Source organism: Drosophila virilis, chromosome X (genome assembly GCF_030788295.1).
Source record: "Drosophila virilis strain 15010-1051.87 chromosome X, Dvir_AGI_RSII-ME, whole genome shotgun sequence".
Classification (NCBI taxonomy): domain Eukaryota; kingdom Metazoa; phylum Arthropoda; class Insecta; order Diptera; family Drosophilidae; genus Drosophila; species Drosophila virilis.
In genome coordinates this window covers 4426258-4442090 of record NC_091543.1, presented here as the reverse complement: position 1 = coordinate 4442090, position 15833 = coordinate 4426258, and the positions used below count along the sequence as shown (strand labels likewise).

General features: G+C 46.9%; 2 protein-coding genes across 4 annotated transcripts; one reads left to right on the top strand and one right to left on the bottom strand.

Moving 5' to 3' along the window:
• Window positions 1-33: 33 nt before the first annotated feature.
• Window positions 34-4014, bottom strand: kz (putative ATP-dependent RNA helicase kurz). The gene is made up of 5 exons (XM_002057948.4): window positions 3858-4014; window positions 3602-3799; window positions 570-3544; window positions 306-508; window positions 34-232 (listed from the first exon to the last, which is right to left on the bottom strand). Exons 1-5 carry the CDS (start codon window positions 3930-3932, stop codon window positions 135-137), a joined length of 3549 nt encoding a protein of 1182 aa, XP_002057984.1. The 5' UTR covers window positions 3933-4014; the 3' UTR covers window positions 34-134.
• A 261-nt stretch (window positions 4015-4275) lies between these two features.
• On the top strand, window positions 4276-9284 carry Grip84 (Gamma-tubulin ring protein 84). 3 transcript variants are annotated; one of them, XM_015169570.3, is made up of 10 exons: window positions 4276-4316; window positions 4880-5035; window positions 5094-5472; window positions 5725-6495; window positions 6564-6692; window positions 6871-7615; window positions 7673-7844; window positions 7904-8225; window positions 8410-8520; window positions 8796-9284. In XM_015169570.3, the coding sequence occupies exons 1-10, from the start codon at window positions 4291-4293 to the stop codon at window positions 9012-9014; spliced, it is 3030 nt and encodes a 1009-aa protein (XP_015025056.1). In that variant the 5' UTR covers window positions 4276-4290; the 3' UTR covers window positions 9015-9284. The 3 variants fall into 3 exon arrangements, with proteins under 3 accessions (XP_015025056.1, XP_002057985.1, XP_015025057.1); XM_002057949.4 differs by lacking the exon at window positions 4276-4316 and adding an exon at window positions 4490-4681; XM_015169571.3 differs by lacking the exons at window positions 4276-4316; window positions 8410-8520 and adding an exon at window positions 4493-4681 and having other exon boundaries at window positions 8796-9283.
• The last annotated feature ends 6549 nt before the right edge of the window (window positions 9285-15833 follow it).

Genomic DNA, 15833 nt, shown 5'->3' with positions numbered 1-15833 from the left:
GTTCTTGGCATGCTCACAATCTGAAGTTTTGGGTTTCGGTTTGGATAAATATAACAAAATGTTTATTATTAAGGATTCACATTTGAGGTATGTACAAGACGCGTTAACGAGTGAAAGTTGGGTGGGATTGGGACTCAAGCGGATGCTGTGTCCGGTTTATTTGGAGGCCAAATGGGCGCCAGTTCGCTGAGCGCCACATCGTACAGCAGATTCTGGTATTCCTCCAGCAGAACTGCAAGCAAAGACATGAATGGATATAGAATATGGATTATGTGGATTATTTGGATTATTTGGAGCAGGCTTACAGTTGGGTTCGGTCTTCCACTGGTCGAAGAGGGATTGGCGCGTGTGAATCTGTTTGTTGATGAGAGCGCGCTTGAAGCGCAGCACCTTGTCGTTGAGGCTGGACCAGCTCTTGATCAGTGAGGCGGGCGTTGACTTCAGCTTGGGCCTGAACGCGGCCAGCGGCGGGCAAACGATGCCGTCCAGCAGGAACATGCCAAAGTAGCTGGAAAAAGGAAACTCTATGAATGCTGCTCTCGAGAATCAGTTGGAGTCACTTGGCTTACCAGCAGGCCTTCTCGTTGAGCGGCATCTCGACTTCGCCGAGGGGCAGCTCCCAGCCGGCCTTGCCGAAGGTGGCGTTCACATAGCAATAGATGATGCCCTTGGCGGAATCGTAGCGCGGCGCCGGTTCTTCGCGCACCTCGCGTATGTTGCACAGCATCGGCACATAGATGAGAAGCCATTCGGGCTCGATGGCGGTGATGCCGCGTATGAACATTTTCTGGGTATCGCCATGCTGAAGCTCGTACACCTCCTGGTAGATGATCCAGTCGGGCGGCGTTTGCTTTAGCACCGAGGAGGAATGCATAAATGCCGGCTGCTCCATATCGGCACAATTGTAGGCATACTTCAGACGACGTCGCTCCTCCTTGTCGCCGATCTCGTCGAGCGGCACCTTGCGCGCCACATGATCACCCATGCCGGCGAGCAGGATTTGCCGCAGAAAACGCGCCTGCGCATCGCTAGGCGGCTTTAGCTGCGGATCGACGCACAGCTCCACATCGCACACATTCAAATTGATCTCGTTGGTCAGCTGGACGCGCAGCTTGCGCACCTCGTTCATCGCCTTTGAACGCAGTCCGTTCGCCTCACAAAAGCTGGCCAGTTTGCCCTGGGAGCCGGCATATTCGGCCGCGCCAACGGCACGCAGCAGCACCATGGGATCACCGAGCAGACGATAATTGCCGCTGGCCGCCCAGCTCATGCGCCGCTGATGGAACTTGTTCGATACCGGCGCCACATCCTCGTCTCGCTGCACGCCCGTCTCCACGAGCAGCTCCTGCACAGAGAGCGCAGCGACCAGGCAGACGCTATAAGGCAGCAGCTGCTGTTGATTGGACAGGGCCAGCATTTTGCCAAAACGCGGCGCAACCGGAAACCGTGAGATTACCCTGCCCAGCTGGGTGACAACCGGCGGCGTATTGCCCTCAGTGCGCGGCTCCAAGGCGCCTAGCACACTGAGACGCTGCTCGGCGGCGACCAGCTGCAGTTGATCGGGCGGCGATGGGAACGGAAAGTGGACAACACGATCTATGCCCATGCAGCGCATCTGCAGCATCAGATCATCGACGGGCTTCTGCTGTATATCCGGCTGGCTAAAGTCCGGAAAGATGTCATTGTAAACGGCACTCGAGTACAGCCGATAACAGTGACCCGCACTGACGCGACCCGCTCGGCCGGCACGCTGATCCGCCGACGCTTTGGAGGTGTGTGTGACCACAAAGGCACTGACACCGGTCAGTTTGTCGTAGAGGCGCGTCTTCTGGCGCCCAGTGTCCACCACGTACTTGATGTGCGGTATGGTGAGCGATGTCTCGGCCACATTGGTGGCCACCACGCACAGGCGACAGCCATCGGGCACCGGCTGGAAGATGCGCTGCTGTTTCTCTGAGGAGAGCAGCGAGTAGAGCGGCAGCACCCATAGCGGCTGCTTGGTTGTCGGCGCTGTCAGTTGCTGCAACTCCTCCAGGTCATCCTCATCCTCCTCATCCTCGTTGTCATCGTTGTCTTCATGGGCCTCGTGCATGTCCGCCTCGGTATCGTCGCCGGGCAGCTTGTAATCATCCAAATTGATTTTGGGCAATGAGATTTGATGTAAAAACTTCTTCTTGGACTTGCGCATGTTGCGTATACTGCGCTTCATATCAAACTCCTGCTCCGTCTCCGGCTCCTGCTCTGGCTGCACATTCGACTGCTGGCCGGGCTTGTTGTCCTGCTGCTGGCAAGGAAAGGCGCGTCGCAGCTTGCGCACCAGCTGATTGACCTCCAGCTGGCCGGTCACAAAGATGAGTATGCCACCCTCGGGCAGCTGAGCGTGTATCTTCAATGTCTTGCGATACGCCTCCGCCATGTAGTCGTCGGGCGTGTGCTTCTGAAAGTGTATGGTGACCGGATACTGTCGCGCCTCCACTTTGATCAGCGGCGGCGGCACCTTGAACAGGCGCGTATTCTCCGTAAAATCGCTGACACGCAACGTCGCGGACATAATGATCAGCTTGAGGGGATTGGAGCGCTTGTGGCGCAGCGGTACAATGCGCGACAGCAGACCCACCAGGATGTCCGTATAGACGCTGCGTTCGTGCGCCTCATCCAACACAATGACCGAATACTTGCTGAGCAGAAAATCGGTTTCGATCTCCTTGAGCAGCACACCGTCGGTCATGAATTTGATGCGTGTGGCTGGGGTCACGTTGCCCTCGAAGCGTATCAGATAGGAGACCTCGCTGCTGGGCAGATTCATTTCGTGTGCGACACGCTTCGACATGGCAATGGCTGCAACGCGACGCGGCTCCGTAATGCCAATCATCTTGTGCTGGGCGTAGCCCGCCTCGTACAGGAACTGCGGCAGCTGTGTCGTCTTGCCGGAGCCCGTCTCGCCGGCAACTATCACAATCGGATGCTCATTGATTAGCTCCATCACCTGCTGCTCCTCGGCGAGTATGGGCAGGCGCAGGCGTGCCGCTTGCACCTCGGGCGTGCGATCAACGGGCACATACACGGTCTTGTGCTGGTAAGACGCTGTCGCAGCTGGTGCCGCTGCAGATTTGGGCTTGGGCGTGTCCGCTGGCTTGGCCGGCTGCTGTTTAATGGCAACTGCCTCATTGGCTTCTGGTTCAATTGGTACAATTGCTGGAGCTGCATTGTCTTCACTTTCGCTCTCGCTATCATCCGTGCTGGAATCGTCGTCGGATGCGTCGGCATTAACAATGTTTGGATTCTTGCGCTTGGCTTCGAGTTCTTCCTGCTCCTCGATGAGCAGCTTGCGTTTGCTGCCCTTGATGGCGTTGACGCGTCTGGCGCCGTGCTGTTCCTGCTCGACCAACAGCTGCGACTGGCGCTCCTTCTTCTTGGCCAGGAACTCATCGAGCGTGTGCAAACGCTTCAGGCCCACCGTCTGCACCTGACTTATAGATGTGTATTGCCGCAATTCGGCTTCGGATATTTGCACAGCAGCCAAATTCTCCAGTAACTCTGCTCGCTGCAAGCAATATGCGAACGGTTACTCAGTGTGGACACTTGGATATGCATTACTTACGCCCTCCTTCTTCTTCTTCTTGTCCACAATGGTCTGCAGATGCTTGCGCTGCTTCTTGGAGAGGATCTTCACGTTGCGACGCTGCTCGACTTTGATCTTGGTGGCACGCTTCTGTGAGGGCAGAACGAGCGCGTTGGCCTCATCGTAGCCTGTGGAAATGCCGCTGCCCCCGGCCACATCCTCGCTGACGATTTTGATCTGTGCCATATAATTGGTTTAATTGTTGACATCGGCGTTAACCTTAGATGCTACTCACATTCTTTACGGCGGAATTGTCGACAATGGTTTCGGGATTTCGCCGCGCCTTGGCATTGTACACCTTTTTGCCCATGTTTATGTTTCGGTAAACATTTGTTGCCAATACCAAATGCACGTGCAGCTGTTAGGGATGTGTACCGTAACTATCGATAGCTATTTTGAGAAAACATCGCACAGTGAAAACATTCTGAACATCGCAGTTGAATTTGTTGTTTTGTCAGCTTAGCTTAGATAAAATAGAAACTTAACAACAACAAATTGCCTGAATAGATAAAAATCAGACTATGATAAGAAACATACATATATATATACATGCTAGATGAATAGAGTTGAATGTCACGTTTGGCCTGTATGTCAAACGTACTGGCATAAATGTCAAATGCATATTTTGCTGACACATATTTAGCGAATTTACCTTAAGCCATAAACTTATGAATCATCATTTGCACAACGCAATGTAAGTAATAGTTTATATACATATATCGCCAAACATATGTGCATATTTGCATAATTCGAACTGGGTGGCAGCGCTGCCAGAAAGAGCAACAAAGTGTAAGCGAGAGAGAGAAAGAGAATACACAGTTATTGGCAAACGCGCTCAATTTGCGCTTGAGCGCAGTGGCCTGCCCCTCAGCTGAAAACGAGCCTGTGTTTGTTGTTGGTTGTGCCTGTTGTGTGTGTGTTGTGTGTGCTAGCTAGCCATTTACTGTTTCATTTAAACCGTTAATTTAACAAAATTTTACAAAAACAAATGGCCCACGCCGCGACGAGTAAAACCGATCCAGTGCGCATTGTGCTGGCAAATCTCATCGCCGAATCCCAGTAAGTGCCCAGCCCAGCGCAGAATGCACCAGATGCTCAACGCTGACGGCTGAGACGGCTGTTGTTGGCTGACGGCTGCTGCTGAATGCTTTGCTCAATTAATTAATAAATATTGTTTATATTTTTCGTTGTGAATGTATCACACACATTGGAGGGCAAATCAAAATTGATACGCGTATTTATTCGATTCGTTTATAGAACGCCATACACGCCCGAGAAGATACTACGTGAATTTCGTGCCACCGTCGATAAGCGGCGCCCCGACCGCGAGCTCCTGTCGCTGCTCGAGTCCATCAGCTGCAAGCGGCCCAATTATCGCGAGGTGCTAGCCGAAATAACAAGCACACTCGAGCGGTAAGTCGCCCCGCATATATTATGCATGTATGTATGTACATGAGTAAATCCATTTCAGGAAGGATCCCATGTACGCACTGCTGGTCTTTGCCGAACGCATCAACGACGACGCCATGTGGCCCTTAAAGTACGGCAGCAGCTCGAACCTATCGCATCCGGCAAGCCAAAAAAATGTCGAATCGCCAGCCCCGTTGCTGGATGCAGCCACCCATCGCAGCTCCAGCAGTCTGCTGCAGGTTGAGGAGCAGCCGACCAATGCCAGTGGCGATCATGCGCGCAACTCGCAACTCGACCTGTCCACATCGACGCCCGTCACGCATCGCAAGTCCGACGAGTCCCTGGGCCTTGCCACGGTGCCCGTGACGACGGCCATAGCGACATATGCACGTCGTCCGGTGCCCAGCGAGCCAATTGTGCCGCGTGGCGATCTCAGCGTGGTGAGTGCACCCCTTATCCCCGCAATCCTAGTCCACTTAAAGCCAGGCAGAGTTTAGTGACAGCTTTTCGGACGGTTTGTGCTGCTCGAGGAGATGCTAAGACTCGCAAAATTCGATTAATCTCTGGTAGAGAATGAGTTCCCGATCTCAAATCGCTTCTCCTGGCTGCAACTAATATGATACATAGGGCTCCTTTGTGGGCTTGAACCCGCTTGCAGATCTGATAAATAAGCTGACCTTTCCGTTTTACAGATCAAGAAGCGCGTGCTGAATGCTGTCTCGAACAGCACGGCGCTGACAATGGGCTCCATTGATCAGCTTCTGAATAGCAGCAGCAGCAAAGCCAGCAATCGTTCCGCGGGCAACAATGCGGTGGCCAGCAATGCCGCCAGTGCCCGATCTGGTGTCACCTACAATCTGGACTCGAGTCCCGGCAGCAGTCCCTGCAACAGCCATAGATCCGGCATGAGCATTGCCATCAGCACGGGCACTAGCAATGGCGGGAACAGCAGTCGCGCTCCAAGCAGTCGGGCCACCAGCAGCGGATATCGGCCGCTGAGCAATGTCTTCCTGGAGCGCTGCAGTCTGAACAACAACAATAACAACAAGTATTTGGTTGGCTGCAAGGATGGACTGCCGGACGAGTATCGCACACATTTGCTCTGGGACTACTATAAGGTGGAGCCACCGAATCCGATGCCCAAGCCCGAGCTGGCCGCCCTGCCGCCGGATGCCCAGCAGCGTCTGCTACTCACCGAAATCATCTACTGCCTGAGCGGTGTGCGCGGCAATTATATTGTGGCGCTGCCCCACGACGAGTTGTCGCTGGGCCTCGCCAAATACGAGACCCGTTTCAGTGTTCATGTGCATCTGGACAAATCGCTGGCCGAAATGGTGCACGAAATACTGCCGCTGGCCTCGCACTTTATGGGCATACAAAAGGTGATCGCGCTGACGGACGGCAATGGTCAGGTGAACAATGCGCTCAACGCTGCGCTCCAAAACATCACGCACGACTTTTATGTGAGTTGCAGCCAAATCATAATCAAATCCAAATTGCATTCCATTCAAATGTCCCTCTACATGCGCAGATGCTGCTGCAGCAGGCCGAGGTCGAGATGCTCAAGAATGATCTGACCGTGCCCAAGCTACTATACTATTTGCAGCCAACCATTTGGGTCATAGATGAGATCTGGACAACTTTGGCGGAACTGGATATGGTTAGTATGCTCCGAATCCATTTAATGGACAGCAGCTTCGACTCCATGGAGCATATCGAAGCAGATGAGGAGGAAGAGCAAAGGTTGTCTAGACCTTTCAGATTCCATCTCCTAGCTTGTAGCTTAAGTAGAAAAGTGAATAGCTGTCTATAACTAGTATTTTTGTACTTATCCGCAGCATGATTACCATGGCGCTGCCGTGCTGTCGCATCTGTGCGATCGCATCAAGCATTTGGAGGGCGACAAATATGCCCAGGAGCTGATCATTGGGCTGGCCAGGAAGGCGGCTGAGCCGTATATGCGTATGCTGCAGCTGTGGATACAGAAGGGCATCATTGTGGATAGCACGCACGAGTTTCTGGTCGAGGATAATGAGGTCATACACAAGGATGAGCTGCCCGAGCATTATTCCGATGACTATTGGGAGAAACGCTATACAGTACGCACCGAATGTATACCCACATTCCTGGAGAAGTACGCAGACAAAATATTGCGCACCGGCAAATATCTGAACGTGATTCGGCAATGCGGCAAGCGTGTGATGCCCACACAGCAAATGAATCTCGAATTTGATCCGACCAGCGAGCTGCATGTACATGTCATAAATGATGCCTACTATTTTGCGGCCCGGATGCTGCTCGATGTGCTGCTCACCGAGAACGATCTGATGGGGCATCTGCAGTCGGTGAAGCGTTATTTGTTGCTGAATCAGGGTGATTTTACCATGCAATTCATGGATGCCTGCGAGGATGAGCTGGCCAAGAATGTCGATCTGGTGCTGCCCATGACGCTGGAGAATCTCTTAGGTCTGACGCTGCGTCTATCCTCCGCACGCAGCGATCCGTACAAGGATGATTTACACTGCGAGCTGCTCACCTACGATCTGGTCACACAAATGTCCAAGATCATGAACCAGAAGGAGGGTAAGCGAATTGACAAGATAAGGTGACCAAGGTTTAACTCTGAGATTTGGCTTGCAGAATACTGGAAGACCACGGATCGCCTCGACTTGAGTGGCCTGGAATGCTTTGCCTTTACCTACGAGGTCAAGTGGCCCGTTTCGCTGGTGCTCAATCACATTGCCATTACCAAATACCAGATGCTCTTCCGCCAGCTCTTCTACTGCAAGCACGTCGAGCGCCAGCTGTGCAAGTGAGTGTGCCTGACTTTAACATTTGATGCACATTAATATTAACCCAAATCCCTTGCAGAATATGGAAGGAGAACTCGATTGCCAAAAAGTTCTCACCGCATGCCGCTGAGCTGTATCGTTCGGCCTTTACGCTGCGCCAGCGCATGATGAACGCGGTGCAGAATCTCGAATACTATATGATGATCGAGATAATTGAGCCCAATTGGCATATTTTCATTGAGAAAATGAAGAATGTGGAGAACGTGGACATGGTGCTCAGCTTGCATCAGGACTTTCTAGATCTCTGCCTCAAGAACTGCATGCTAACCGAAACGTCGCATCTGAATCGTGCCATATTCAAATTATGCAAGATTTGTCTCAAGTTCTGCGAGTTCATACAGGTGAGTCCAGGGGTCTATCAATATAAACCTATATATATATATATATATCTCTATAAATATTTATATATGGATTGAGCTTGAATTATTGTAAATGCGCCTCCACTTGTCTTGTGTCTTGTTTCCTCGTTTCTCTCTCTCTCTCTCGTCCATGCCTGCGTCTTTGCCCTTTTCCTCAAAATATTAGCGTTCACAACGTTTCTTTCTCGACGCGGAGCTCAAGTCCATGGTCTGTGATAGCAGTGATGAGAATACGGATCTGTCCGACTCTGAGCCAGACATATCGGATCGCCGGCAGGTATACCACACGCACACACACACACACACACACACAGACACACACACGCAGACACACACACGCAGACACATACTTGGTTATATTTGTTCTTTGTTTTTATTACCATCAAAACATCATCATTTAGCCAGATCCCTTGCATGCATCTTGTCCAGCCACTTAAGCCCAATTCATGTGGACATTTATTTAATGTACAAATCAATTATTAACTTTACTTAATTTCTTAGTAATATTTGCTAATTCCTTGATTGATTGTCTCCTCCTTCGCATACATGTAGTCGGAGAGCACTTTGGATGAGACGGATACGTTTGCGGAGCGCGTGAAACGTTTCGATCTGGAGTTTACGGGCATGCTTATATCGTTCCTTAAGCAAATCAATGATCTGGCCAAGGATAATACCGCCGATCGTTTCATGAATCTCGTCCATAGAATCAATTTCAATGGCTTCTACTCCGAACAAATGGAAAAGCTGTGCGTCAAGAATGCCATGGGCTAGTTCTGCAAAAACTAATATCAAAACAAATGAAGAAGAACAAAACAAGTAAAAAAAGACAAGCAAATCGAGTATTAAATCAGACAAAAGTAAAGTAATTATCAACCAAATTGGCATACATCTCATATATATTATATATACTATATGTATATGTATATATATGTGAATCCATCATCATTCCCAGCTCCGCAGTTAATTGTTGTTGAGCCTCATAATGCACCTGGTAATAACTTCTCCATTTAGTTCGTAACGTATTTAATAATAAAGTAAAATGTTTTTCCTTTTTTTTTTTCCAAAAAAAAAAAAAACAATAATATGGTTCTTGTTTGAATCAATACGTTGAGATATGCATCAGGACAGCTCTACTCAACGGCAATGGAACCGAGTGCGTCAAAGAGCTCGTTCCCAAAAGCGTAGAGTACGGCTGTGCCTGTTCCCAGTTGTGCCTGTACCATATATGTTTGTGTTATCGGTTATCGGTTATCGTTTATCGTTTATCTATAACATGCGTTTTGAGTATCGCATCTAATAAGGAAACCCCACCCTCACTGCCATAGTTATCGTCCGCATATGACAGAGGAGAATCGAGTTCCAGCTTAGATGCCACATCGCGTTATCATCCAAGACTCATCTGTCTCCGGATCTGTCTCCGGCTGTGGCTGTTGTGCAATTACTCGTAACATGCTGTCACTGATGTGCCAAATAAAAATCAACGTACATTTTCTTACGAGTAGTACCTACTATTTGACACTTCAGGAACGGCTAGTCACCAGATGCGCTTATCGTTATCGTTATCGCTTAAGTTATCGTTATTGTTATCGTTATCGTTATCGTTATCGCTGTGTTTGCATCTGAGCCAAAAGGCCCTTTCAGACTGTTATCTATGACTAGTCAAAAAATGCACATAGCAGTCGAAAAGGGCCTTTCGCTTCATATGCCACGTGGCACTCTAAATTTTTAAGTTTAGGTTTTCTTTGGCATAGACTCTCGGTTTTTAATGCTGGACTCGGACTGTGGACTCTTGGCTGCTAAAGTGCCTTATTTTTGCATATGCCCATGCAATATTAACACAACATATTGAAAATATCGGCCACATTAGCAACTAAGTGCCCAACAAGTCGGTAACCTCACCAAACACGATCTTTTAATCCTTTACAGCACTGGTGCCGTTTTCCAACATTGTTATTAAACTGTACTACAACTTAAACTGTACTACTGTAATCAAAAACCGGCTCAATCTCGAAATTCCATTTGTTATTTGCCATGAACCAAACCTGAAGAAGTTGGATAAGGAACAGCCAAACCCTATCCCAAGCCGAATTATATTTTCTTCAAGAAACGGTTTGTTCTAAATGGATATGCATCTCAAGCTAACAATTAGTAAAACAGCGCCAACTTGCCATCCATCAATCATCAGTCAGTCATCAATCAATTAATTACCTATTATTTGTTTAATACTAATCAATTAATTCATTTGGTTACAGAAATTCGTTTGCTTCACAATTCACAATTAATATGCTTGATTGCTACACAATTCGTTTGACAGCACTGGAAGTATGCCGCACAATTTCCTTTACAGCACTGTAAGGAGTTAGTTGCAGCTAATTATCGTTGGCCTTACAATTTCCTTTACAGCACTGTAAAGATCTGCAGCTACTCAGTTCTATTCGTAATTTACGCACACTGCGCAAACAACTTAATTGGCCTACAACTGCAGCAGTTAGCGCTGTGGAGGCGCATTCGCTCGGCCTTCGTGGCATTTGCCAACACTGAATGCTTAACCAACGGTACCGCGTGCCATCGCTTAGCCTTAATGCAGATCACAGCCAACCAATTTACATACACAACTTTATTTTCACGCTACCAACAACAACAACGACCAAAAATTGATGGCTTTGTTTTTAGCGCAGCTGTCTGCTGTTCAACCCCCCTGCTTCCCCTTCCGCATCCCCTAGCCGCACGCCATGCCACATTTGGCCTCTCCTTCTCGCCCCTGGCTGTCTTCTGTGTGTGTGTGTGTGTGTGTCGGTTGGTCTCGTGCGAAAATGTGCCAATTTTAATTTGCCATGGATTTTCATCATGTTCCGCAGTTTTTGCACGGCCATCGGCCACAACTGGCCGTTAAGGGGCCCAGACGAAAGGACAACGACCCACACACACACACACACACACACCCTCACACTCATACTCCCACACACACACACACAAACACATGCACGCACAAAAGCCAATTTGGCTTGCATATTCATAAGTACATAAGCACGCGGGTTGATCGATAAGTTATCGGTTCAAGTGTCACCACTAGCAATTAGGCAAGATTTATCGTTATCGATAAAATGTTGAGTTATCGATTTACTATTCGCTAGAAGAATCCCGGCATAAGTTGTGATATTTCAAGGTTTTGTTGAGTTTGCTAGCTAAAATTATCGATAATTATCGATAACATCGATATAAGTATTTTATACTTGGTTATTCGAAGATATCTCGAAAACTTTAAGAGTTATAAGAGCTGTAGATGTTTGAACTTTTTGATAACTTTCCCAAATGTTCCCTGAACGAGTTACTTGAGAATGTGAAAGGATAGAAGCGGCACATGGGCAGGCTATCTCCTTGTGGGATATGTATATACATAGATTTTATTCATGTTCCAAATAACATATTACCTTTCGAACAGCCCTCTTGACTCGACTGACTGTCCATGTGCATATATATATATACATATATATATATATATAAATATATATATATATGCTTATATATGTTATATGTTTACCATTAGCCGACGTAGTTGTGGCATCGTCCCTGTCCGCCCCGCACCGCCCCCGCCCCCCCCGCTGGACCTGCCCCGCCGGCTCCACATGCAATTGGCAATTTAAGCTCGCATGAATTATCGACAATCAATTATGGTTTCTGGCCATGGCGTTGGCTTGGACACGGACATCGACATGGACATGGACATGGACATGGTCCTGGATGCGGATGCGGCCAGCTTGCACAGCAAGAGAGGTAGCCAGAGGGGGTGCAGCGACTGTGTGTCGATGAGTGTGTGTGTGTGTGTGTGTGTGTGTGTGTGTGTGTGTGTATGTTAATTAATCAAAAGCCCATCTATCTATCGATTGGGCATTTACTGACAGACATATGCAAATTAAAAGCATACAAGCAGCTCATTAATGTGCACTTGAAAGGCCCAGCAACAATGATGATGATGATGATGATGATGATGCTGCTGATGATGATGATAATGCTGCTGCTGATGATGATGATGACAAAATTCTTACAATTCTGTTTCATCTGGCATTTGAATTACATTTGGCACACGCAACTCGTTTAACATTCATTTCAATATTTTGAGCAATGCGGTGGAAAAATTTTTTTAGAATTTGACAAATAACAATGTTGAGCCATGCACTCAAGTCCTTGCTGTATGCAGTTCAATAATAGATGGACAAGTGTGGAGCTAATTTTTGCCGAGTTTTACCCAGTTCTACTCATTCAGTTCCCAGTTATTGAAGGAGATAATTATCCAGATCCAGTGCAAGCTGCTCGAGAGTCGAGAGGAGGTAAGAAATCCAAGCCACTTGAAAAACCATTTTCCAAAGCACTTCTTAACCCACTTCATAAACCAATTTTTTAACTACTTATTAAATAAGTTTTTAAGCAAATTTTAAACCAATTGTTAAAACCACTTTCATATTATTTTTAAAACCTCTTTTAAATCACTTTTTAAGCCACATTTTAAACCACTTTTTGAAGCTCTTTCAAAGCACTTTTTAAACTTCTTTTTAAACCTCTTTCAAACCACCTTTTGAACCACTTTTTAATCAAGTTTTTAAAACCACTTTCATTCATGAAATTTCACTTGTCGCACAATCTTGCAGTCTTTGCCGACGTCTCAGTCTCGATAACGTGAATATCTCGTTGGTTATCGAATGTTTATACGATGAGATGTCCGCGCAATCGCAACTGGGCTGGGCCAGGGGGAACACAATTTCTTTTTCCTGTTTCTGTTCCGGTTCCTGTTTCCGTTGCTATTCCTGTTGTTGTTGCTGGTACAGCGCATCGGCATCGATGAGAACTAATCCAATGTGATATGCTCATTGGAGATGCTATCATCAATCGCGAGGGGCTGCACCAAAGAACGCACTTCAACGATAATTAATTCTGATAACGATAACGATAACGATAACGATACCGATAACACTTGGCTGCGGGCTGATTGCGGCTACGTGGTTTGTGATTGCAGACACCCCATACATCTTGTATTTCAATAAGTGGCACACATACTGGATATAGGGAGTATCTAAAATCAAAGACCATATCGAATTCATGATCAGGCCCAAAAACACGAAAGCCGATTTATCGATACAAATCGAATCGACGCGCAAAGTTGCTCGAGAATTATTGCCTTTGAGTTGGAACGCGAGACTCACTGTTATCGTTTTCTACATAACAGTTGAGTGTCGTGATTCCAAATCAACAGCAATTGTCAACTAATCGATTGGGCGCTATGCTTATCGATAGGTTTATCGATAGGCCACAGAGCTTCCGCTAGTGTGTGCGTCTAGCTAGCGGCTATTGCCCGGCCTTGCCCGAATCAAGTTATTTAGAGTCCAAGCACCCACGCATTTTCCACCTGTACGGAAATATTACAGTACCCAAGCTAGCTTGATCGGCTCTTATCAAGCATTATTTTAGAACCTAGAGAATGACTTTTACCCTCGATTATCTTACTATAGTTTTCTCAAACCTTTGACCCCTTCGCTTGAGAATGGAATTGAGTTAAGGGTCAATCGGATTGTAAGCAAAACATAGCTCCATGAAACTCGCATTACACGATTTTTCCACACTTGCGGATGGAATTTCGCAAGTTCCCGTCGAAGCGTGCATTTAGATGCCACAAGGTAAATACAGTGCAAACTACAAAAGTTCTAGCTCTTACGGCTTGAGCTACGCATCGATCATCAATCAGTCAATCAGTCAATCAATCAACAGTTCTTTATATGAAGATAATAAAGTATGATAAGTCGGATATCTGTCGCGTCAAGATAACCACGATATGCTATAGGCATACAAGCACACACACCAGCACACACACACACCAGCACACACACACACCAGCACACACACACACCAGCACACACACACACCAGCACACACACACACACACACACACACACACACACAATGAGCTGTAAATGATAATAATAGTGGGCGTTACTTGGCAAGCAGCTAGAGAGATGCGCAAATATGAATATATATTCAATTAGACGCACCATACAAAATTGGCCGAAACCCGCCCCTGACCCCCCGCCATGCCATGCCCCTTTAGCTAGCTGGTAGAGCCCGGCCCAACTCCACCTGCCGCCCACCGTCAGACAACAAACACGTGCGTCTGGACAATAGGCGAGATGGGGAGATGTTTTGTGAGGCAAGCGGAGTACAACAAACAATTCATTTAGCTTGGCACACGACTAACAATGGGCGGCTAACAGCCACGCCCACCACAACCACCGCCCCACACTCCTTACAATCGCCGCAATCTTGCGCACTCCACATGCGTGTTAAGAGGTAACATTTAATTGAACAATGAAATATGAAATTGCAATAACAAAAAAATTTGCAGTCGAAAATCAAATAAATTAAAGCTTCACATAGCTGAGTCTGCTCGACTGGAAGTTTACCCTGTAATCAGTTGTAATTTCCATTTCTTTTCAATTTTCAATTGAATTAATTGAATTAACCCAACATATTTGTCAGCTGTTACCCGGCATTGCCAAGTCCAAGTATTTCAATTATTTCGCCACGTACAAAACTTAAAATTAAACTTAACTCATTTCCATCAATTTTTCACATTCGCGGGTGGAATTGGCCAAGCTTTTCTTTAAATCGTATGAAGTAGACATGGTGCAAAAGTTAAACTATCTAGCTGTAAGTCTTGAAGGCGGTACTTTAGTCAATCAATCAATCAGTCAGTCAGTCATATCATCTATATATAAAATTTGATGAAAATTAAACTCTCCTCGAGTCACTCAGACTTCACTTTATGCCTTTAACAGCATCCAGCTTGAACTATCTAGCTCTAAGGCTTGAAGACAGCACTTTGATCAATCAATCAATCAATTAGTCAGTCGTAAACTGAATGAAAACCTTAAGTTCGAGCTATTAGTGGGAGAGATATGGTTAAGGACTAAGACATGAGATCAGAGTTTAAGAATTGCTCCAGTAAAATCCAATTTGTTAAAGCTTAACAGGGGCTAAAATATATGTTAATGAAACACTTATAGACATTTGAAAATTATCTTAAGATATATTTTAAACTGAGTTTGAACCAGCAAGCGCCAGGTCGTTGGTTCAAACCGCAAGAAATTTTCAAATTTCTAAATTATAGTTTTCAACTTAAAAAAAAAAACCAAAAAAAAGTGAAATCAAGTCGAAAAGAAATAGTGTGAGCTGTAAAAAGAAGTCGAAGATCCGCCTGGTTAAAGTCTCAGCTAGGGTATAAGGAGGACGTGCAACAAATGCGTTGATTACGTTTCTTAAATTTGTAGATTGTGAAAAACAAGGCGTGACCTACATACACACACACGCACACACGCACAACAAACAAACGCAATGAAAATTGGCAAAAGCTTTCCGGAGCTGTTCCGTGGGCAAGGAGATGGATGGGGAGGGGAAGGGGCGCGGCATGCCTGTGCGTTTTCATGCGGCGTTCAATTAGGTAGCTTCAGCTGACAAAATTAACACACGCACAACCACACACACACGCACACGCACACACACGCAGGCAGGCACGTGGCCTGGTTTTTGACTTCTTTTGACTCG

Bases quoted from the DNA above. Each gene is read 5' to 3' on its own strand.
- kz (XM_002057948.4), bottom strand. From the start codon at position 3,932: ATGGGCAAAAAGGTGTACAATGCCAAGGCGCGGCGAAATCCCGAAACC. The intron at 3,800-3,857 runs GTGAGTAGCATC...TATATGGCACAG, and splicing joins ACAATTCCGCCGTAAAGAAT to ATCAAAATCGTCAGCGAGGA. The intron at 3,545-3,601 runs GTAAGTAATGCA...TATTGCTTGCAG, and splicing joins AGAAGAAGAAGAAGGAGGGC to CGAGCAGAGTTACTGGAGAA.
- Grip84 (XM_002057949.4), top strand. From the start codon at position 4,611: ATGGCCCACGCCGCGACGAGTAAAACCGATCCAGTGCGCATTGTGCTG. The intron at 5,473-5,724 runs GTGAGTGCACCC...TCCGTTTTACAG, and splicing joins CGCGTGGCGATCTCAGCGTG to ATCAAGAAGCGCGTGCTGAA. The intron at 8,521-8,795 runs GTATACCACACG...GCATACATGTAG, and splicing joins ACATATCGGATCGCCGGCAG to TCGGAGAGCACTTTGGATGA.